Raw genomic sequence first — 22,923 nt, 5'->3', positions numbered from 1 at the left:
TTTCTCCTAGGGGAGACACAGGGTTAGGTTCCTACGAGTCTCTGGTCACATTTCACCAACTGAGCAATACATAAGTTTGTTTTCTGTGTGTTTCTATTTAAAGACATCTTATTTAATATATATTGTTGATTTATTAATGTTGAAATCACAGCCAACAGCACTATAACTCAAGCCAGAATAAAGTTTAGCTAACACGTGTATTTTCCCCATAAGACACATCACAGTCTTCCTGCACTTAATACCAGACAGCACTTCAGCACTACACTTGGGGGCCACTCTAAACAGCAAAATCACCCAAAAAGCACAAAAATGCAAAAAAAAAAAAAACCCCATGGCACCAGATAGACCACAAAAAGGACATTTGTTTACAGTACGAGAGCCGGAACAAGAAGGCTGTCTTATTTGACCTCAGCTGGAAACATACATACCATATCAGGTGACTCAACTTTTTTTTTTGGCTGTGTTGGGTCCTCGTTGCTGCGCGCAGCCTTTCTCTAGTTGCGGCGAGCAGGAGCTATTCTTCCTTGCGGTGCGCGGGCTTCTCATTGCGGTGGCTTCTCCTGTTGCGGAGAACGGGCTCTAGGTGCATGGGCCTCAGTAGCTGTGCCCCGTGGGCTCTAGAGCACAGGCTCAGTAGTTGTGGCGCACGGGCCTGGTTGCTCCGCGACATGTGGGATCTTCCTGGACCAGGGCTCGAACCCATGTCCCAGTCAGATTCTTAACCACTGTGCCACCAGGGAAGCCCGACTCAACTTTTTTGTCACTCTGTGCACGTACACGAATGACAGAGAAAGTATTGAAAGGACTGATTTGGAGGTTACAAATACATTTTAGCAATATGGATTTTCAAAGATATGGAATCTGTAAATAATGAGAATTGACTGTATACCTCAGGCAGATGAATATGGTGAAAAAGAGCCTACTCCTCAAAGATGCATCAGCTCCTTGTATGCTGACAAGGCAGGCTATTGAACTTGCAAAGATGCTCACCTAAGTCAACCAGCTCTCCTCGGAAGCGTACCACAGCCTCACTGGGGGCTACTCCTTTTTGTCTCTGTGCTTCTACACCCATGTTTCTCAAACTTTGGAATGCATCAGGAAGACTTGGCTCAACACAGGTCTCTGAGTCCACACCTAACATTTCTGATTCAGCAGGTCCGGAGTCATACCCCAGATTTTGCATTTATAACAAGTTCCCATGTGATGCTCATGTGGCTGGTCCAGTGGCTGGTCTAGATCACTTTGAGGATCTCTGCTCTATGTTATTATCTCTACTTTACAAAGGAAAACCTAAAGCTCAGAAGGGTTGAGTAACTTGCCCAAAGTCTCATGCACAGCTACTAGCTGGCTTTCAGAATAAAATGTGGCTGATTCAGGATTAGCAATTTCTGGTCTACTGTGATGTCTTTAGGGCAGATCTCATCCTAACATGGCATTTTCCTCCCAGGTAAACTGTTTTTAGTGGTGGTTTTACCTCAGGCTTGTCCACAATAGTCTGTTCTATCACAATAAAGTTGGGCTCTAGAATCAAGAGCCTTGCTCTGATTTTCAGGCCCTGGGCAGGCAGGACTGAGCAGAGGACGAAGTAGACAGGCTCCTCCCTCAGTCTTGCTACAGGAAGACTCATCCTTGATGACAGTTTAAGCTATCAAAATACAAAGGAATTGTTGTCATCGTGTAAACTTAATGGTGGATTTTGGTTGAGAGGCAATAGAAGGTAGTGATTACACACACACACACACACACACACACACACACACACAAACACACACGGCGAGTCTGATCACCTGATTATCTGTTTTCTGTGTTTGAACCAATGCAAGACACACAGCAAGCTCTAAGTGTTAGCTAATGTGGCCAATTTGGAAGGGCTGGGTGGGAGATGATGAAAACAAACTTAACAGTGAGACTCACAGCCAAGTTACGGAGTCGGGCACTTTAGAAAAATGCATCTTCATTGAAGGAAATGCTGTTAGGCTATTAAACCCGTTCATTGTGTGTTGTATCATATTTCAAGAACATTTTACATCTTCCTTTTGCAGTAGTATTCCATACATTTGTTTACCTACATTTGGATTCAAGCACATTTTGCCGTTGACAAATGATGCAGAAAGATTCAATGAAATTGTGAAGAATCAGAAAATTTCTGCTAATATTGACACCCCAGAAGGTGGATTTGATGCAATTATGCAAGCTGCTGTATGTAAGGTATGCTGAGGGGAGCAGTGTTTCATTCTGTTAACACAAATTTCATCTCTTATGAACAAATCTCCTTTGAAAAGCTTAGCTAACTTTATCTTTCCTTTAATCACCGTATTTCTACAACAGATTCTTAAAATTTTTGTACATTTTTTAATTCCATCATGTTGAAACGGGGACAATTTTTTATGCCTAATATTCAAATAGTCTAATAACATTGTAGTACTGTTGGGAAAAATTGGTTAAAAGAATAGTCATGTATGATTAATTTTCAAAGATCCAAATCACATTCATTAGTTTTTGAATTAACCATGGTGAAAAAAAGGAAAAAAACAAAGCAATTAACGAAAAAAAGTAAAAATGCTCTGATTCAGAATAAACGTCTACATATGATCAGATATCTATTGTTTCGAACAACAAAATAAGCATCAGAAGCCACAGTGTCTCTACAACAATGCAAGAATACCTCTCCTCCTTGACAATCAGACCCATATCCATGGGAACGATTCCCCTGTCTTCAGATGACAATCTTCATGGAAAATATCAGGAAACAGATAGGGCCGAAGGTCCTAGAACGTGGGAGGGCCAAAGAATTAAGGAAGGAAGGAAAAAGATAAGGTGCCATGGGGCAGCTACGATGAGCTTCTGTCCAGCTAGTTCCTTGACTACTCTTAATTAAAGGGGAGAGCTCTGCAAAGAGACAGAAAACAGACCATCTTAATTAGCAGTACTCTACAGTCATACTTTGATAAGCAGTTTTTAATCCTTGTATTACGTTTATAATTTTGGGATGATATCAGTAGAAAGAGAAATAAGTGCCTACAGGTTGGGTGAAATTTTAATAAAACAGGCTTACTTCGGGTCCATTCTGTATTGCATTCTTACTAGCTCTGCTTCCGCTTGGATTTGGGATAATCTAGGACCTCCCTCACTCCCTTCTGTCATTTTTCTGGTAAATTGAAAACTGGACAGTAAAAATAATTAACTGTGTAAATGTCAAGATCAACTGGATACTGATTGTAGTGGAACCATTTTTTCTGAAGCATAAATCATCTGAAAATGTAATCCAGGATAAAACAAACGTCACAGAATTTCATGTTTTTAATACGTTAATATTACCAACTCACAATAGATGAAAAAGTCTAAAATAGATTGAGCAGCAATATATATTTTAATAATCTGAATGTGTCCAAGCATAACTGATCCACTCTCAATAAATGTCTGCCCCTCTCCCATACAAGCCAAATGCTTCTTTCTCACCGTAGGAAAAAATTGGCTGGCGTAACGACTCCCTCCATCTCCTGGTCTTCGTGAGCGATGCCGATTCTCATTTTGGAATGGACAGCAAACTGGCAGGCATCGTCATTCCTAACGATGGGCTCTGTCACTTGGACAGCAAGAATGAATACTCCATGTCAACAGTCTTGGTGTGTAACATACACTCTACACTGCTTTCAGGGCTACGAGTAGGCGAATGGAGCAACAATTGCTGTAATACATAGCAGAGTAACCCACCCTTGGTAGAAGCAGTGCACATTTTCTGAGTTGAGATTAACACATTGGCCTTTCTCAATCCTCATCGCCCTTAGAGATTCCCTCAAGAGCACAGATGGGTGGTGGGGATGTGTGATAAGTTCAAATTTGCTATAGTTTGAATGATCCCAGAACCTCCCCAATTTTTCAAAGAGCCCGAGGCCAGCAAAATGTAACACAGTCAGCTCATTCTGTTTGAACCATAGCCCTGGAAAGGAAGGCTCAGACCAGAACAGTAGTCACCTAAGAGTTGTTTTAAATGATGGTCCCAGAGTCATGCTGCCTCAATAATTCCATGTTTTCATGGACCCTGGGACTCCCTGGGAAACCACTAGTCAGGTGCTGCTTGGCTGGTGCTTATTAAATTTGGCTTATTTTTGTCATTTAAAAAATGCTCGTGACATTCAAAGAAAAAAAAAAAACACTTGACTTTTGTAAAACAAGGTAAAAATTTCAGAGCTCTTTTGATGTACATGATCTCATTTGAGCCTCACCAGAACCCTATGTGTCTAATTGTTTCCCTTGAACAGACCGTGAGGCTGCCACTCTGGTGCACGTGTCATTCCCTCTGTCTGGAATGCCCTTTCCTCCAACGCTGCTGAGAAACGCTTACTGATCTTTTAAAACCCAGCTCAATCATGACTGCTCCGGGGATGGGGAGGACCCTGTTTGACCTCCACTGGGCCCCAAAGAGATCATCTCTCCCCTGGCTCTTATACATAGATGGCTTCTTGGCCATCGCCATACGGAATTGTGCTTGTTGGTTTCTGTCTGTCTTTACCATACATCCTCAGTACCAGAACTGGTTTATTATCTCTATTTGCTAACAGCACACTGCCTGGAACACACTAAAAATAGAATTGAATTATGAAGCAGCAACCTGGAAAGGTCATATTATCCCCATTTAACACTTGGGGAAAAAATGGTACAGAGAATTTAAGTGACTTTTTAAAATGACAATGCTGTAGAAGTGTGTGTAGGGGAGAGAAAGAAAGAGGGAAGAGAACCCAGGATTCTAATATCAGATTGGAGAAACTATCCTCTAGAAAAAGAATTTAGTGAGGTAATGTACAGAAATGCTTACTACAGTGCTGACAATTAGTTTTAAAAAATCTAATGGTTCATGAATTATCCGCTATCATTTCTTGACCTAAATTTCTAAACTTCAACATGGCTGTTTCTACCTAACTTTTGATCAATAGTGTTCACCAAATTTATATATTTTTAATTGTATCGGTTGTCCTTCCGTATTACAGGATTAGTGAGGGTAGCCACATTTTGTCTTTTAGCCAATGAGGGGTAGTAAACTGTGAGAAGTGGACCCCTTTTTTGTTACTTTTTTCTTGCAACTATTCAAATGCCCCATAATAGACATCTCAGAAAAAAGCAGGATCGCAGAAGCAAATACTGCCTGTTGCCTAATATGACCTTCTCCTCTAATACATGTTCAGGTGATTCTTATTGAGTAAGTTGCTACAATGCACAGAGCCGTGGCCTATTTCCCTGCCTGCAACATAGCCCCCGGGGTCCTCTGAGCACTTTCTATGCTCTCAACACTGGGCCAGGCTCCTGGGGCCGTAAAATAACAGGACATGATCCCTGGCCTTGAGGAACTTAGAATATAATTGTGGGAATTAAACCAATAGATCTGGATCAAATAGAAGACCATATTCACCCGCCTATGGAGGGCTACCTGGTGCCATCCTGGCTACACAGGCACAGCAGTTGAAAGTTCAGAGAACATATGGCGATAAGTAGGGACCAGCATTTGAGGACTTCAGGCTTAAGGTTGAAGGATACTTAATGTTTGGGCAATTGAAACACAGAGGAGACGGAGAATGTCAGACTCAGAAAGCTTTATAGATAGTATCTGGATTCTGCTAATATCCACTAATAAAAATCCAAATGGGATAGAAAGCACGCATTACACAGCCAGATTCGCAGTTGGGTAATTGACCTGAGTATCTTAGGCAAAACTATACTTTTCCCTCAACTTTAATTTTGTGGCTGAAGACAAAAATATTCCGGAAGTGCTGAGAATATATGAACACACCACATTCGTGTGCAAGAAGGCTTATTCGCTAGTGCTCCTGCACTTTGGCTGACTGCAGTCATAACCAACACGGTACTTTTAGTTCCCTTTTTTGCAGGCCACTCCCTCATTTGAGGTTTCTTTTGCACATTATTCACATTTGGAGTCATACGCCAGGCAAATGTGCTCCAGGTTTTCCAGGCTTGGAAAGTAAAGGTCATCTGCAAATATGATAATTAATGACTTTATATTTTAAAGTACTTGTATCACTCAGGAATGAATGTATCAATGGAACAGAAGTAAATTGAATACAATGGCTTTTCAATTGTCCTGTAAAAATATTGCAGCATCCCATAAAACCAATTTGTGACATCAAAAAGGCAGTGAGACCAAACTGGAGAACTGGTACAGGAATATCTCAAGTCAGAGGGATTTAGGAGTGGCAGTGTGTGCTTCCTCAGCAGGCTGGTCCTTCCTCAACCCTCATCCTGCCCCATCCAATTCCAGTCAGCTTCAGAACTGCAAGAGTCACCTCGGTCACATTCATCATAGGCATAGTCCCTCTCTCAATTCTAACATTCCCTCAAATATTTGCCTGCAGGCAAATGGCACTTAGAAAAAGACATGTATCTCTACCCTTGAAAAGATGACACACTGTAAGTCTTTAGATAAATTTAGTGATCTCCTTGGACGTGACAGAGCATAATACACCACGTTGACAGGCACTGACCCTAAGGAATTAAATCGACTTAACAATATCTAGGAAACAACTACTAAACCAAATAAGAAAATAATGCTAATTGTGTATTTGTTTACTTGGAGTGATAGACACAATAATGCCTGTGAGAACTGAAAATGCCAAACTCAGTAAGATATCTTTGAAAGAAATATTCCTTTATTTTACATACTTTTGTTAAGAAGATACTTAAAATCTTTGTGTTAAATTTTAGGAATATCCAACAATTGGACAACTCATTGATAAACTGGTGCAAAATAACGTGTTACTGATCTTTGCTGTAACCCAAGAACAAGTTCATTTGTATGAGGTAAGCAAACATGATTTGGGAAATTCCTTCAGGGAGATTATTGGACATGAAACTTTAACTCTGAATTTAATACATGGGAGGCCAATAGGTAATCATTAACACGTAACAGATACACTGGACACTGGCAAAGTAGATTCAGTTACTGTTTGCAATTTAAATTATAAACACAGAGGTGCAGCAGAGAGTGGAGGACCGATATGGTGGGATAAGGAAGAGACAGTTTTGGAAATGAAAAGTTGGAAGAGAGTACCGATAAACACAGGACCACCTCTCTAATGGAAAATCTATCTTCCCTTGAGCTCTTTCATCTGATGAGGAGACTTAACAGTGAGCAGAGAAAATTATGAGAATGGGAGGAGACTTGACTTAAATCTCTGACATTTGCAAATTCGATACATAGAAAATACACAAGTAGAGATACAACTCTAACTATTGAGAGGTGAAAAGTTGAAAGAAAAAAACTTGTTAAACCCTGGGCCAAAAAATAATTTCTCCCTTAAAGTAGTTGGATTTGCAGTTCAAGTTTTGGTTTTTTTTTTTTGTGGTACGCGGGCCTCCCTCCGCTGCGGCCTCTCCCGTTGCGGGGCACAGGCTCCGGACGCGCAGGCCCAGCGGCCATGGCTCACGGGCCCAGCCGCTCCGCGGCACGTGGGATCCCCCCGGACCGGGGCGCGAACCCGGTTCCCCTGCATCGGCAGGCGGACGCGCAACCACTGCGCCACCAGGGAAGCCCTGCAGTTCAAGTTTTTGAATGGAAGCACCAATGGCAGAAAGGAAATTGTTTCGCTGGATGAAAAAAATGTTCATAAATCACTGCATACACTGTAAAGCACATATTACAAGTGCAAAAGTTTTCTGTGGCTTCTTTCCAGCCTCAGAAAAAACAATACGTCAAAATGCCATGCACTGGGGGTACTAGCAAATGATCTATTATTCCTAATGGGCAGTTTCACAGAGGAGGAATCTCTAGCTTGAGTCCTAGAAAATGTTGAGAAAATATGTGTCCATTAAATTGTCTGTACCTTCTATGCAGAAGCTTCAAATACTCCTAAATTCAAAGTCTGATCTCCCATTCCTTTTGAAAGGACCTCTTAACTCGCTTGGTGAATTTACAGGGCTCAGGAAACACTGAGATTATTTCACAGAAGGCTTTGATTAAATGCCACTCACTGCTCAGGACGGTACAATCCATGAACTTGCATCAAGTTCTGTAGAAAGGATCCAGGAGGAGATCCTATCTTGCATTTTTAATGAGAGGAGGGTATTGTACTCCAGGTGAGATTGCCTTCTGCTGAAAACCAAGGAAGTCCCTTGCAATCAAGCTACATACTCGAGGGCTTTGTTCTACTCAGAGACCATGTGGCTTCACCTGATCTAGGCATTTTCTTAAGGCTTTTTAGTATGCGATACTTGTTTCCAGTGGTTTTAAGTAGTAGAGTTGCGGTAAAGATTTTTTAAAAGTACCCCAAATACAATAGTGAGTCTATTCTGCCTTTGATTCGTAAGGCTAGAGTGAGAGGACCCTCGGGGTCACCACACCTCCTCCAAAGCAAGGCTCCTGTTTAGAAAGGGGAGGAGGAGTTGCACAAAGTTTTCTTAAAAAGGGGATCTGGGAAACACGATTGATGATCATGAACAGAGACACCCATAACTCACTTTGGTAATAGTCTTCAAGACACAACTCATTTAAATGCCTCCTCAAAATTGCTATTAAAATGACAGAGCAAGGTGAAAAATAGCTCTGTGGAAAAACAGAATCTGTTGGATTTAAACAGGTTGCATCCACGGTTCCCTGTTGCAAAGGAAATGATCATTTCCAAGAAAAACACCAGATTAGAGCCTGCCTCTAACGTAACAGCAGGACATTTATTTTGCCTGCCTACTAATCTCATTAGGAGGTGAATTTATGTTCCGTTGTGACCTGTGGTTTTTACCATCTAGGCTCCACTAAATTCAAAGGGACATTTGCAGGGAGCCATGCAGTGGACCAGGCCAGCAGCCTGCTCTGTGACTCTGATCCTTTCATTATTTTATTTTCATTCTGATGGACTCATCATTTCCTCTGCATTAGTGGGAGTAGACGGCAGCCTGGTCTAAAGATAATGATGGCAGCATCGCACTTCCCTGAAGGTTTTGCACAGCATGAAAATGCTGGTTTCTTGTTTTATTGATAATGGAAACTGAAAATAGACCAGTAATGGCTTGGGTTGCCTTTCTATTTAAATCTCTTAGAAGGAGCCCTATGTGTGCAGGAGCCCTATGTGACCTGATGTTTGGATAGCTGTGATAGAGGCAGCATAACGACCAAAGAATCACTGAAAAATAAAACCAGTGATAGGATAAATAAAGCAACTAAGTGGTTGGATCTAATGGAAATTCCAGGAGGCAAACTGTTTGCCCCAGTTCTGTGTTAAGCACAGTTATGTGCACACACCAGGGGCAGGAGCTAGGTCAGGTTCAATGGTGCCCATCTTGCAGCAAATAAAGAGTTATGTTGCCCGTTCAAGAAAAAATGACTATTTTTAAAAATAATTTTGGTAAGATGCCTTGGACTGCCCAGGTGTGTATGTTGCCGTACTTCGTGGTACCAGAGATGAACAAACAATGGAAAGGCTAGAGTGAGCCGTTTTGCCTGCTGTTCAGTATGACTGCAGTGTGTGCCCCAGACTCCAGCAAACAGATGATTTTGAACAAACTTATTATTATGGATAGTTTCCTGTTTGTCCAATTACAGGGTTCAAAAGATAATGATAGATAATAGACTGAGCAGTAGGTAGTATATTACATTCAACTGCTAACTACCATTTTGAATCAGGATTCCATTACCCAAGCTTTAAAAAAATTTTTTTATCTCCTCTGTTGTTTTCAAATATTTATTGTTAATTTACATCAATTTAGTATCAGGCTACTAAGCCCCAACTGTCTAATTTGACTAGTCTTTCCTTCCTAATGAGAGACTGAGAGAAAAGCAATTAAATTATCATTTTTTACTACATTGTCAAATCCTGTTATTAATCACCTGGGATTATTTGCAAGACTTAAAAATATCCAATTATCTTTCAAAATTTCTACCTCTGGCTGGAAAAGATGAGTTTTATGATGTTAATTGTTATTATATATATATATATAATAATTGTATGACCTGGTGTTTATGATGTAATGTTGAAACACCACTTAGAAAGTAAACAACATGTATTGGTAAAAGACACTTCACTAACATCTGTGGCCACTAATTGATGTCCCTGTGGTTATTAGGACAGAATGATGTGTCTAAAGCATGGGGACAGGGGCCCAAGCAGGTTGTTCTACCAACCAAAAGGCCCTCCCCTCTGGAGGTAAAAAACCTTCTATTATTAACTCTGTAAAGAGCATGGTGTGTCTCGCTCATCTTTCTGTTTAGGCCAATTCTCAATACAAAGTAAATTCTCAGTAAATATTTGTTGAATGAATTTAAAAAAAAAAACTGCAATGCAAGCACTTCATTTTTTTCTCAAATGGGTTCAAAGTTTCTAAATTGGGATTCGCAGTTTTGTGTGACAAATGCCTGTCAAGGTCAAGGGAGCCCATGTCCAAGAGCAGGTGGGGGAGCCTGACCTACCATTATGGTCACCTGCAGCCTTGGCTGTTTCTTCTCCACTTGGATCCAGTTGGCACGAGAGAGGAAAGGAACACTCTGCCATCAGCCTTGGGATCACCCTGTTGGATAAGCTCCAGAGCCTTCTTCCTAGTCTGTAAAAGGAAAACCCGAGTGATTAACCACTTGATGGTCATTAATCTAAAAACAAACACAAAGGCTGCTGCAATATGCTATGAGCCTGATGTTTCAGAAGTGTGGCTTCTGAAATTGTCTACCATATACAAGTTTCAATTTTTCAGGAATCAAAAACCCAGTTTTTATTTCACCCTTTCTTTCCTCTTTTTCCTCATCTTTTGATCTTTTCACCGTAGCAAGGGAACTGAAAGGAGGCAGAGAAATTAGGGAGGGAGATAAAACAAAAATTGGACCCTTTTGCTATTTGTAGCCTGTTCTATTACTGTTTTGCTTTATAATGTTTACTGTTGGAAAAGACCAAAACAATTTTTTCCAGTGAAAATCCCTTTATCTCTGGGATCGGTTTTTACTGAATAAAAGGACTGGAGTGGATGACCTCCAGCTTTGGTAGTCAATGATTCTGGACCTGGAGGGAGTGCAAATCACCATAAATTCCAATGATTTACACACGGATAAAGTATAGGTAGCTGTAATATAGCTAATTTTAGGGCACGGTCTAAAAAATTGTTCTTTATCTATGAACCCCATCCTGTAATTATGGGGATTCCAAATTTATGCTTTTAATGAAAATAAAATCATGTAGGAATTAAAAAGAGAACTTCTGGATTATGAGAAACATCCATGGAGTTAATAAATTGCTCTCAATTCAAGTGTAATGGAAAAGGATTTTGATTTCTTTCTTTTTTTTTTTTTTTTCTTGTGGTACGCGGGCCTCTCACTGTTGTGGCCTCTCCCGTTGCGGAGCACAGGCTCCGGACGCGCAGGCTCAGCGGCCATGGCTCACGGGCCTAGCCGCTCTGCGGCCTGTGGGATCCTCCTAGACCGGGGCACGAACCCGTGTCCCCGACACCGGCAGGCAGACTCGCAACCACTGCGCCATGAGGGAAGCCCTGATTTCTCTTTATTCGCTGGTATCTGGGAATAAAGACCAAGGAGAGCCAGCTGCCTGCACTTTCCTCATTAATAAAAACACCTCTCAGAGAGGGAGATTTTGGAAAAAAAACTCGTGTCCTCAGATTATCAGGGCAAAGTGGTTGGAAGTATTTTCCAGACTAATTAATAAACCATAAACATGAAAAATCATCAGTAGTTACCCCCTAGGTTACACAGAGTACTTTTCTTCTAAAGAACACAAGGACTCATAATCCAGAAAATAAACACACAGGAAAAAAGATACACATTTATAGTCAGGGTCTTAATGAGATGCCTTCTTAGGCCAACCCATGTAGAAATATAAAATGAGATTTCATCAGTACTAGGCCTAAATATTTCAAGATTTACATAATACCCAGAATGTCTAACATCATTAGAACCAGGGTGCTATTAACCATAGTCTTCATTCATTCATTCATTTATCAAAAATCCATGAGCCAGGCCAGGGTTGGTGACTAGAGAGAAGAAGACTCAGTGTAAGAACACATTTTAGAGGTTATGTTCTAGAGACCCCAAGGCAGAGTTATACTGAGGGGCCAGAGTTTTCACATCTGTCAATGTTTGTACTCTTTCCTATTCACCATTTTTATTAGAAGGGGCAGCAAATTAATCGGCAATCTTAAAACTACCTTCGATGTTGAGGGTGCTGGCTCTTCACTTTATAGAGGTGGAAACTGAGGGCCAGAGAGAATCAGCAACTATGACCATGAGAATAATAGGGAAGGTTTGCTGAGGGCTTATTAGGTGGCAGCTGGGGTTAACTATTTTAACTCACTTTATCTTTTAATCTCACCCCCAAAAATCCAAAAGCAAGTTGCATGTGAGAGCCAGGATTTGAGCCCAGACAGTTTGAGTCAATAGCCCCAGACACTGAGTTGAGTCACCACTGAACTTGAGTTTCTGCAGTGAAAGAGCAGGCCCATTCCTAACCACTAGGCCAGCAGAGAAGCAGCCTTTTCACAAAGTAACCGACTTTTGAAAGTCACTGAACAGTAAGAGCACAGAGCCCACGGGAGCCGCAGAGCATTCCCTGCAAACGGCAGAGACCTTCAAGGCCAGTAAACGCTGGATTTTACTTACGGTTGCTGTTCACTTAGACAAATAGAGCAATCTGAATATGTGTGGACTTGAGAAGAGTCACATCTGGATTCTGCCTTGTGTGATATTTAAGCCCTGAGCGGTAAGAACGGGTCCCACAGTTAGGGAGCTCATGCCATTGGCCAACCCACCAAAAACAGCTAGTCTCTAAGGTGACCGCTATCGAGGTTTCGGCCAAAGGGGGAACAGGGGACACGTGGTCTGACACAGGCTGTAGACCTCTTATGATGACACCGTTCAAGCACATGGAAAAAGAAACACGATGAACACCCACATACCTCCTGCCCAGCTTTCTCCAATCTTAACATTTTGCTACTATATTTGCTTCCGATATTTTACAGAAACAAAACATTTCAGATCCAGTTGCCTGCTGTGTTACCGCCCACATCCCTCTTTCCTTCCATAGAAGTAATCAGTATCCTGAACTTAGTGTTTATCATCCCCATGTTTATTATGTGAAGCATTAAAACATATGTCTACCCATAACTAATTACATAGTTTGGGTTCACAAGTTTAATTTCATGCTGTATGTATTATTTCTATAGTTTGCTTTTTGACTCAATGTTATGTTTGGGTTTTTTTTTTAATTATGGTAAAATATACACAACATAAAATTTACCATTTTATAGGTTAAGTATATAGTTCTGTGGCATTAAGTATATTCACATTGTGGTGCTCAAAGTTACGTTTTTGAGGCTTATCCGTGGAAACACTTAGAGCTCTTGTTTACTCTGTTCCACTGCTATACATATTTCATTACGTGTATTTACTGTAGCATGTTCATTTGTACCTGAGGGCTTCAGATCATTTCCAATCCTGCAGCATTACAGTGGTTGCAGCCATGCACATCCTTGCAGGCATGTTCTCTGTTGAGTATCCATGTCTGGAAGTGAAGCCCCTGGGTCACAGAGGAGTGGCATCCTCAATCCCCCGGGTGTATCCAAGTTGCTTTCCAAAGTGGTTGTATCACTTACTCAGTTACTCTCCTACCAAAAACATGGGAGTGTGGAAAAATAAAACCTCAAAAAACAAAACAGAAAAAAGAAAAACCACACATTAAATTACTCTTTTTCTGATGATAAAATTAATACATTATTTTAAAAAAAAAAAGAGGGGTATACAGAAAAGCACAATGAAGAAAATAAAGATCACTCATAAACTCACTACTCAGACACAGCTAACCATTCTTGACATTTTAGAATGTCTTCTCTTTTATTTTTACATGCATTTACATGTTTTAACATAATTGGTATCAGATTGTACATACTAAGTATGTTCAAATTTTTGGAATGTGTTTATTATTTACAGTCTTAAAAAGACATAAAAATTAAGTTGCACTTAGTTATATGTTGAACAACCACTTTTCTTAATAAGAATAGCATTAGATGAAATCAGGGTCATTCTACAGAATTCTGAATCTGTGGTTGCGAGACTTAGAGGGTGTGTGTTTTAAAATAAAAGCAAACTTGCTGCCCACCGCTAGCAGCCCCAGAACATCCACAATTACTACATTTTTGCTTACCAGGTCACTTTTTTAACATATTCCAATGATATTTGGTTACTTTTTTATACATTCATGCAACATCTTTAATAGGACCAACAAATTATTTCTAGTACCCGTTTTCTTATCCCTGAAAGTGCCCTACTGGTGAAGACTCTGACATCTGTGAACAAACTCAGTTCCTTCAAAGGCTCTTCTCCATGCTGCAAAGTGCTCAAAACTGTGTACCTACACTTCCCTTCCTAGGAGGGTCCACAGTGTGAGGGGACTCAGTTACCCATCTATCCCCTGAAGCCTTTCCTATGGCTGCAGGTGGCCACTCTGTATCTGTGAGGCTGGACCAAATTACAGCTATGATTAAAGGAAGCTCACCCCTTCTTGGACCAGCATGCAGAGTTTAACTGTACCCATGCATTCTCCACATGGCACAGCCTTTCACACAATTACAGAGGACATCAAGGCACAAGGGACAAGTTAAACTGACAGCTCCCAAACATAAGAGAAATTTGAGAGTATTGTATGTTTTAACTTTATGGCTCATTATCTGAAAGAGCTCAAACTATGCTACAACGGGGCCACTGTTAGTTACAACATAGTTCAGTATCTTGTTGCCCTTACAGTCTTGAATCTTCAAAAAGTAAACAGAAAATTTTTGAAACAGAAAATTTTGTTGAGCTTGAACAATTTGGGCACGTTTTATTCACTAATTCAGGGGTTGGCATACTTCTTCTATAGGGTTGCCAGATTTAGCACATAAAAATACAGGATGTTCAATTAAATTTGAATTTCTAAACAACAAATAATTTTTTATGTTTTAGTATGTTCATGAAATATTTGGGCCACATACTAAAAGCTTTGAAAGAATTACTAAGAAAATGGAAAAGAGTATACAGCAATGGGGAATAATGGAAGAGGAGAGTGTGAGATCTTACTTCCATAGTATCTTCAGGGAAGACCCTTTTTAAGAAGTGATGAATAAGGCAGCAACCTGAAGGTTAAGAGTGGTCAAGAGGAGAAGGAGTGTGCAAAGGCCCTGAGGTAGCAAAGTACTCAGTGCTCAGTGTGTTTGACAAACTGAAAAGAGGTTTGTCAGCCTGATGTGAGCTGGGGTAGAAGGGGTTGGAGTGGGAAAGGTAGGCTAAAACAAGACCCCCCAGTCTTGAAGGCCAAGGGAGGCAAGCATAGTGCTATTCCATGGGTAGAAGGCATTCGAAAACACCACTTTTGCTGTTGAGTAGAAAATAGATGTCACCGGTGTATGACAAACTGAGGACCCCATATGGATTACAGGTGTATAGTTTTAAAAACATAACACCTTTATTTTCCAAATTGCCAGAGCTATTCCTGCAAGCATCCTCCTGACAACAAGAATGGTGTGGACAGGTCATTCTGTACCAGACATTCTTAAACTTTGGCGCTCATTAGAATCACCTAAGAAGCTTTCTAAAAAACCCAAGGCCCAGGTCCCACCCTGATCCAATTAAATCAGTATCTCGGGGGCTGAGACCCAGGCATCAGTATTTTTAAAAATCTCCCTTGGTGTCTCCAATCACCCAGGGAGTCTGTTAAAATATAGACTCTGATTTAGGAGGTCTGGGCTGAGGCCTTGAGATTTTGCATTTTTTTCTTTTCTTTTTTTTTTTATTGAGGTATAATTGACATATAACATTATGTTCGCTTTGGCTGTACAACATAACAATTCAATATTTGTATACACAGCCCAAAGTGATCACCGCAATAAGTCTAGTTACTGCCCATCATCACACTGTTACAAAATTTTTTTCTTGTGATGGGAACTTTTAAGATTTACTACCTTAGCAACTTTCAAATATGCAATACAGTATTATTAGCTATAGTTACCATGCTGTACATTGCATCCCATGACTTATTTTATAACTGAAAGTTTATACCTTTGGATTCCTTCACTCATTTCACTCACACTTCCTCCCCGCACCCTCACCTCCCCACCCCTGGCAACCACCAATCTGTTCCCTGAATCTATGAACTTGGCTTTTTTGTTTGTTTATTTTGTTCTGATTTGATTAGTTTGTTTGTTTTTAGATTCCATGTGTAAGTGAAATCATAAGGTATTTGTCTTTCTCTGTCTGACTTATTTAACTTAGTACAATGCCCTCAAGGTCCATTCTTGTAGCAAATGGCAAGATTCCTTTCGTTTTCATCACTGAGTAATATTCCATTGTATATGTATACAATATCTTCTTTATCCATTCAGCCACTGATGGGCCCTTAGGTTGCTTCCATATCTTGGCTATTTTAATAATGCTGCAATGAACATAGAGTGCATGTATCTTTTCAAATTAGTGTTTTCATTTTCTTTGGATAAATACCCAGAAGTGGAATTGCTGGATCATATGATAGAAATAAACCCACTCATGTGTGGTCAATCAATCTATAATGAAGGAGGCAAGAATATACAATGGGAAAAGGATCATCTCTTCAATAAACGGTGCTGGGAAAACTGGACATCCACGTGTGAAAGAATGAAACTAGACCACTATCTTCCACATTACACAAAAATTAACTCAAAATGGATTAAAGACTTAAATGTAAAACCTAAGACTGTAAAACTCCTAGAAGAAAACAAACTAGACCACTATCTTCCACAATACACAAAAATTAACTCAAAATGGATTAAAGACCTAAATGTAAAACCTAAGACTGTAAAACTCCTAGAAGAAAACATAGGTGGTAAGCTCCTCTTGACATCAGTCTTGGCAGTAATTGTTTGGATCTGACTCCAAAGGCAAAGGCAACAAAAGTTAAAATGAATAAGTGGGACTACATCAAACTAAAAAACCTCTGCACAGCAAGGGAAACCATCAACAAAATGAAAAGGCAACCAAAGAATAGGAGAAAATATTTGCAACCCGATAAAGGGTTAATAACCGAAATATATTAAAAACTCATACAATTCAATAGTTTTAAAAACATCTGATTTGGGCTTCCCTGGTGGCACAGTGGTTGAGAGTTTGCCTGCTGATACAGGGGATACGGGTTCGAGCCCCAGTCCCGGAAGATCCCACATGCCGTGGAGCGGCTGGGCTCGTGAGCCATGGCCGCTGAGCCTGCGCGTCCAGAGCCTGTGCTCTGCAACGGGAGAGGCCACAACAGTGAGAGGCCCGTGTACCACAAAAAAAAACAAAAACAAAAGAAAACAAAAAAACATCTGATTTTAAAATGGACAGGGAACCTGAAGAGACATTTTTCCAAAGAAGGCATACAAATGGCCAACAGGCACATGAAAAGATGCTCAACATCACTCATTATCAGGAAAATGCAAATCTAAACGACAGTAAGATATTACCTCACATCTGTTAGAAATAGCTATCGTCAGAAAGACCAGAAATGACAAGTGTGGCAAGGTGGTGGAGAAAAGGGAACTCTCGTGCATTGTTGGTGAGAATGTAAATTGGTGCAGCCACTATGGAAAAGAGTATGGAGTTACCTCAAAAAGTTAAAAATGAGATTTTTCATCTCTCACGAGCTTCCAGATGACACTGATGCTACTAGTCCACCCCCACCCTTGGAGTAGCAGGGCCATCACCTCTCTAGCAGTCCTCACCTAGACACCTGCTTTCTATATTCTGGTCCTCTTCACTGTGCTCCTACCAGTCATCCTTCAAAGGTTTATTACCTGACTTTTGGTCTGCAGAGCACATAGGTTGCTAGCTACTGAGCCCAAGGTCTCTTCCCATTTTGAAAGCAGCTTTCCAAAGCCTTGGGACTCGCATCCACCAGCAAAGGGCTGCAATCCCTCTCAAAAGGCAGGGTAATCTTATTAAGAGAAGATCTGAAGTATCTTCAGGAACAAATACTCAGTGTAGGCCCTTTGTTCTCTCAGCCTCCATTCTCCAATGCCTCTCTGTGCATTTGTTTGTCTCAGAACAGTCACGCACGGTGGGCCATTTGTCTTCCCTTATCGCGCTGTGACTGCTGCCGAGCACTCGTTCAGCTGTGCGCTGCAGCTTCTCGGCTGACAAGATAATTACATTCCAGGGCAGACTGGGAGAAAGACAGGGAGTGCTCAAAAGTTCCGAAGCCGACTACCTAGTCATCGCTGGTACAGACTTCAAGATCAAGCACCTGATCTAATTAGCACACCCCCATCGCTGCCCGTCTGACTGTGGAATGCTGACAATTAAAAGCCTGAAGGCAAAGCCGATATCAGGCAACCCAGAGACAGACATTCACGCTACCTAGTGCCAGAAACAATTACATATTCTTTTTGGAATCTTCGGAGTCCTAGTAACACAGTCGAGCCTGGGGGTAAACTTTTGCATAATACCGGGAGCCCTGCGTTTACCGATAATGAACAGGAGAATAAAACCTCACAAGAATGAAAGACCTCACGGGAAGAAAGCCTTCTGATTACCTTCAGAAGGACTTATTTCAGCCAACCCAGCCGGCCCCCAGCTCTGGAGGAAGCACACTTCCTGACAAAAGCGGGCTTTCACCTCCAAAGAGCTGTTTTACTTTGACCAGATAAAAAGTGCAGTACAGTCCCCCAGGAAAAAAAAAATGTTTTTGCCTCTATGGTTTCACGACTTCTTACATTTCTTTCAAGATGTAGCCTTTTAATGTGAAAGTGATTACGGACACAACGCTTTTTCTTCCTTTCTTTTTGCTTTGAGTAGGAAAGTGTTCTGTAATCTCTAAACCCCTATATATATAAATACCAGGCATTATTACCTTAACTTCCCAATGAGACTCCCCCGCCATGGCTGTTGGCATTTGCACAGTGAACAGGTAGAGCCATGTGAGCGCTTGCTTTAAAGTCAAGACCTCTTTCTACCACTTCTTAGCCCTGTGACCCGGCAAGGTACTCACTTTTCCAGGTAAAACGAAGGCTTTAAATCTTTAAAGGTTAGGGACTTCCCTGGTTGGCACAGTGGTTCAGAATCCTCCTGCCAATGCAGGGGACACCCGTTCAAGCCCTGGTCCGGGAAGATCCCACATGCCACGGAGCAACTAAGCCCGTGCACCACAACTACTGAGCCCGCGCTCCACAGCTACTGAAGCCCGTGCACCTAGATCCTGTGCTCCGTAACAAGAGAAGCCACCACGATGAGAAGTCTGCACACAGCAAAGAAGAGTAGCCCCTGCTCACCGCAACTAGAGGAAAGCCCATGTGCAGCAACGAAGACCCAATGCAGCCAAAAATAAGTAGAATAAATAAATCAAAAAATATATATCTTTAAAGGTTAAAGAAATCAAAAGAGCCCTAGCAGAATCTTATGGGTTGAATTGTGCCTGTGCCCCACCCCACCCCGCCCCAAAGATATGTTAAAGTCTTAACACCTAGAACCTCAGAACGTGACCTTGTTTGGCAATAGGGCCTTGTGGATGTAATTAGTTAAGATGAGGTTATACTTGAGCGGGGTAGACCCTTAATCCATTATGACTGGTGTTCTTAGAAGAGACACAGAGACAGAGACACAGAAGGGGGCACCATGTGACTATGGAGGCAGAGACTGGAGGACAATCTACAAGCCAAGGACAGCCATGGATTACCAGCAACCACCAGAAGTGAGAAAGTGGAAAGGAGAGACCCTCCCTTACTGGTTTCAGAGGGAGCTTGAGGCACCTTGCGCTCAGACTTCTGGCCTCTAGAACTGTGAAACAATTAATTTCTTTTGTTGTATGCCACCCAGTCTGTGGTACTTAGTTACAGCAGCCCCAGGAAGCGAATACATTCAGTTAACTTAGGTTTACTCATTAACCTCTCTCTGGCTCACCAATGATATCTACCAGACCAGGAGAGCAATTTCCAGGCACCTACTGTCAGTGGCCTGGTTAAGAGATCTAACTCCAGGACAGAGCACGGCAGGTGGGTCTAGCTCTACTACTTCCAAGCTGGTTGACTTCAGGCAAGTTACCTAAACTCTCTTGGCCTCAGTATCTTGGTATAATAATGGATATTATTATGGATAATAATGGTACCTAAGTACAGTAAATAGAGCTTCTGTGGAGAACGAAAGAGGTGACACTGTCAGGCAGGAATGTCAGTGCCAGTTATTCTCTCCCAGATCATGGTAGTTCAGCGGATCAGGCGAGCTCTAGTGCCTTTAGCCCCATCTGCAGGATGCGCTCATCATACCAGACCAGTGAGTGGATGTAGAATGGAGAAGACAAAGAGCAATGTGATCCCCTCCTCAGCATTCCTGCCACTTCCCTGGTGCTGCCCCAGAGTCCCCACACAACAGATGCTCCAGGAGCCTTGGGTTTCTGAGGATGCGGGTGTAGAAAAGCAGGAGGTGCTTGTAGATGTCAGGAAGCTTATGAGGACGTCTCTACCCTGTTACGAGGTTCCCTGAATTGGTAACTGCAGCTCAGGAGGACTCGGTCCTGGGACCAGCTCCTGTGGAAGGAGTGAGATTAAGAAAGAGGCAGGCTGTGCTGTGAATGCCGAGAAGTTTGCCCAGTATACACCTCCCTTGGGTCCACCCCCAGGTAGAAGGCATCCTGGTAGGAAATGATTACTCCTTATGGCCAAACACCTGAAGGATCTGAGACTGTTTCAGAATTACTGGCACTTTCTCCGATTTAGGTGACATCTTGATTACTGAGAAGCATCCTCTTGACGGCAACAAGAATGAATGCCTCTCTGCACATTTGCTCATCTCAGAACAGCCGTACACTGTGGGTTCATTTCTGTTGTGATGATACACCTAAGAGTGGAACTGCTAGGTCAATTTCAGCTGCAGTAGCTGCTACTAGTTTTCCAAAGTGGTTGTATCAATTTAGACTCCAGCAGGAAGTGTGTAAGGACATCATCAGTTTTTTTTCCATTGTAGCCGTTGTAGTGGGTGCACCCTGGCATCTCATTGTGGTTTCAGGGTATATTTCTCTAATGATTAATGATGTTGAACACTTTTCACATAATCTTTCGCCTCTGTCATATCCATTTTTTATCAAGAGATGTCTTTTCCTTGCTGGTGTGAAGGAGTTGTTAGAACATTCCGGTGCTGATCCAGATGCATGTGTTACAGATATTTTCTCCCATTCAGTGGCTTCTTCTCAGTCTCTTAAAGGCATCTTTTCAGAGCAGAAATTCTTAATTTTATTTATCAGTCTTTTCCTTTATAGGTTGTGCTTTGGTGTCCTACTTAAGACATTTTTGTCATCCCTAAGACAACAAAGATATCTCCCCCGACTTCTACATTGATAAAAGTTAAAATAATGGGTAGGCTTTTACAGGAAAAGTAAAGACTAGGAAGCAGTACAAGGGAGAATTCTAGGGGCTGATTGTGTTTTATTTCTTGATCTTGGTGGTGGTTACACTTGCTTGTTTACTTTTTAAATATTCATTGAACTGTATACTTATTCCTTGTACATTGTGAATGTGTGTTATACTGCTACTAAAGTTGAGAGAGAGAGAGAGAATGCAGAAACAGGAGCCACTAACTAAAGTGGGTCATCACAAGATGATGACCAAAAAAATACTGTGAAAGATTAGAGAAAATATTTGTGAGAAGCTTACATAAGATCATAGGTTCTTAATCTATACAAGCCAACCTTTTAATAAATATATTTTGCAAAAAAACATTTCGTAAGTATAGTTAAAGAACAAGAACAGTGGCGTTGGTTAATCATATAATGTTGAAAATAAACGGCGCTGAGCATAAAATCCCTCCAGCTCAGTGAGGCCCCACAGAAAGAGTTAAGCAAGCACAAAGCCGAAAGAGAAGCACAAGGTTGCTCTAAATATTTGGTTTTACAAATTCTTTATTAAAATGCTACTAGCAGATATAGGGCCAGTTGACTTCTGACTTCCCCCCCCCGACGAGGCACATGAGTAGTGTGGTCTGAGGTGGTGAGGAAACCATGATGCTACAGCAGAAATGTCACCAGAGGAGGACATGAGAGCACGTTCGAGTCACCATCCAAGGCAAAAACCCAATCACAATGCCCAGCAAGGATACAGCTAATAATAAACTGTATCCCAGAACAGAGCCAGACTCTGAACCTGAAGATGAGAGTGAACCCAGCAGGAAGTGCAGTCAAAGCAGAAACGAAGGCCCGGTCGGGAGCTGTCTCTTCCATGGGGAGAACAGCAATATAGCACCAAGAGCAGCCGAGAGGCTGCCAAGGTCCTCAACCTGAGTCTCTTTAAAGAGAAAACCAACCAACAGCCAGTCCACGGCTACCTGGGGCAGCAGGTATGTGGGGCTGCAGCTCCTCTGCCCTCAGCCGAGCAGGAGTGCACCCCTGATTTCTGGCAGCCAGAGGCCCAGAGGCCCTGAACTTAAAGATGCTCTCTCAGAGGAACCTGAAGTGTACAGGTGTGAATCCAGGCACTATCTTCTGAAGCCTTTGATGCCTGCCCGCTAAATCACGGCCTCTCCACTTCTGACCCTCTACCCTTGACAAACAGGAGATTTCTAGGGAGCAAATGCAGACTGTTGGACAAATACAAAATCTCTTTTGAGGTTGGGGCAACGTGAACGAAAAAATAGGGCTTGATGAAGGAAGTTAAGGAAACGAAGGTGAGCAGAAAAAGCCAACCTTGCAAACACGAGTGAGAAAAGCAACCTCAGGAACTCCTGGGTGGCATGGTGGGGAGGAAAGTGAGAAAATCCATAATTAAGATAATCCATGGACAGATAACAGGGAGCATAAGCCCAAGAAATTCAAGTCCAAGCATAGGAGTTTGCATTTCTAATCAGCTCAAGCCACGTCGTGTTTTCAGGGTTCATCATTTCTTTTTTTTTTTTTTTTTTTTTTTTTTTTGCGGTACGCGGGCCTCTCCCTGCTGTGGCCTCTCCCGTTGCGGGGCACAGGCTCCGGC

General features: G+C 41.7%; 1 protein-coding gene across 5 annotated transcripts in view; it reads left to right on the top strand.

The window, feature by feature from the left end:
• ITGB6 (integrin subunit beta 6) overlaps positions 1–22,923 on the top strand; it is a 147,839-nt gene that overhangs the window by 64,222 nt on the left and 60,694 nt on the right. For all 5 annotated transcript variants that reach the window (XM_055088087.1, XM_028478358.2, XM_028478347.2 and 2 more), the window contains 3 exons: positions 2,043–2,208; positions 3,465–3,626; positions 6,715–6,810. In XM_055088087.1, coding sequence (XP_054944062.1) covers positions 2,043–2,208; positions 3,465–3,626; positions 6,715–6,810 — 424 coding nt within the window. The remainder of the gene's footprint in view (positions 1–2,042; positions 2,209–3,464; positions 3,627–6,714; positions 6,811–22,923) is intronic.

This window comes from Physeter macrocephalus, chromosome 2 (genome assembly GCF_002837175.3).
Source record: "Physeter macrocephalus isolate SW-GA chromosome 2, ASM283717v5, whole genome shotgun sequence".
Classification (NCBI taxonomy): domain Eukaryota; kingdom Metazoa; phylum Chordata; class Mammalia; order Artiodactyla; family Physeteridae; genus Physeter; species Physeter macrocephalus.
The sequence above is the reverse complement of the archived record's forward strand: the minus strand, read 5'-3'. Positions and strand labels throughout refer to the sequence as shown.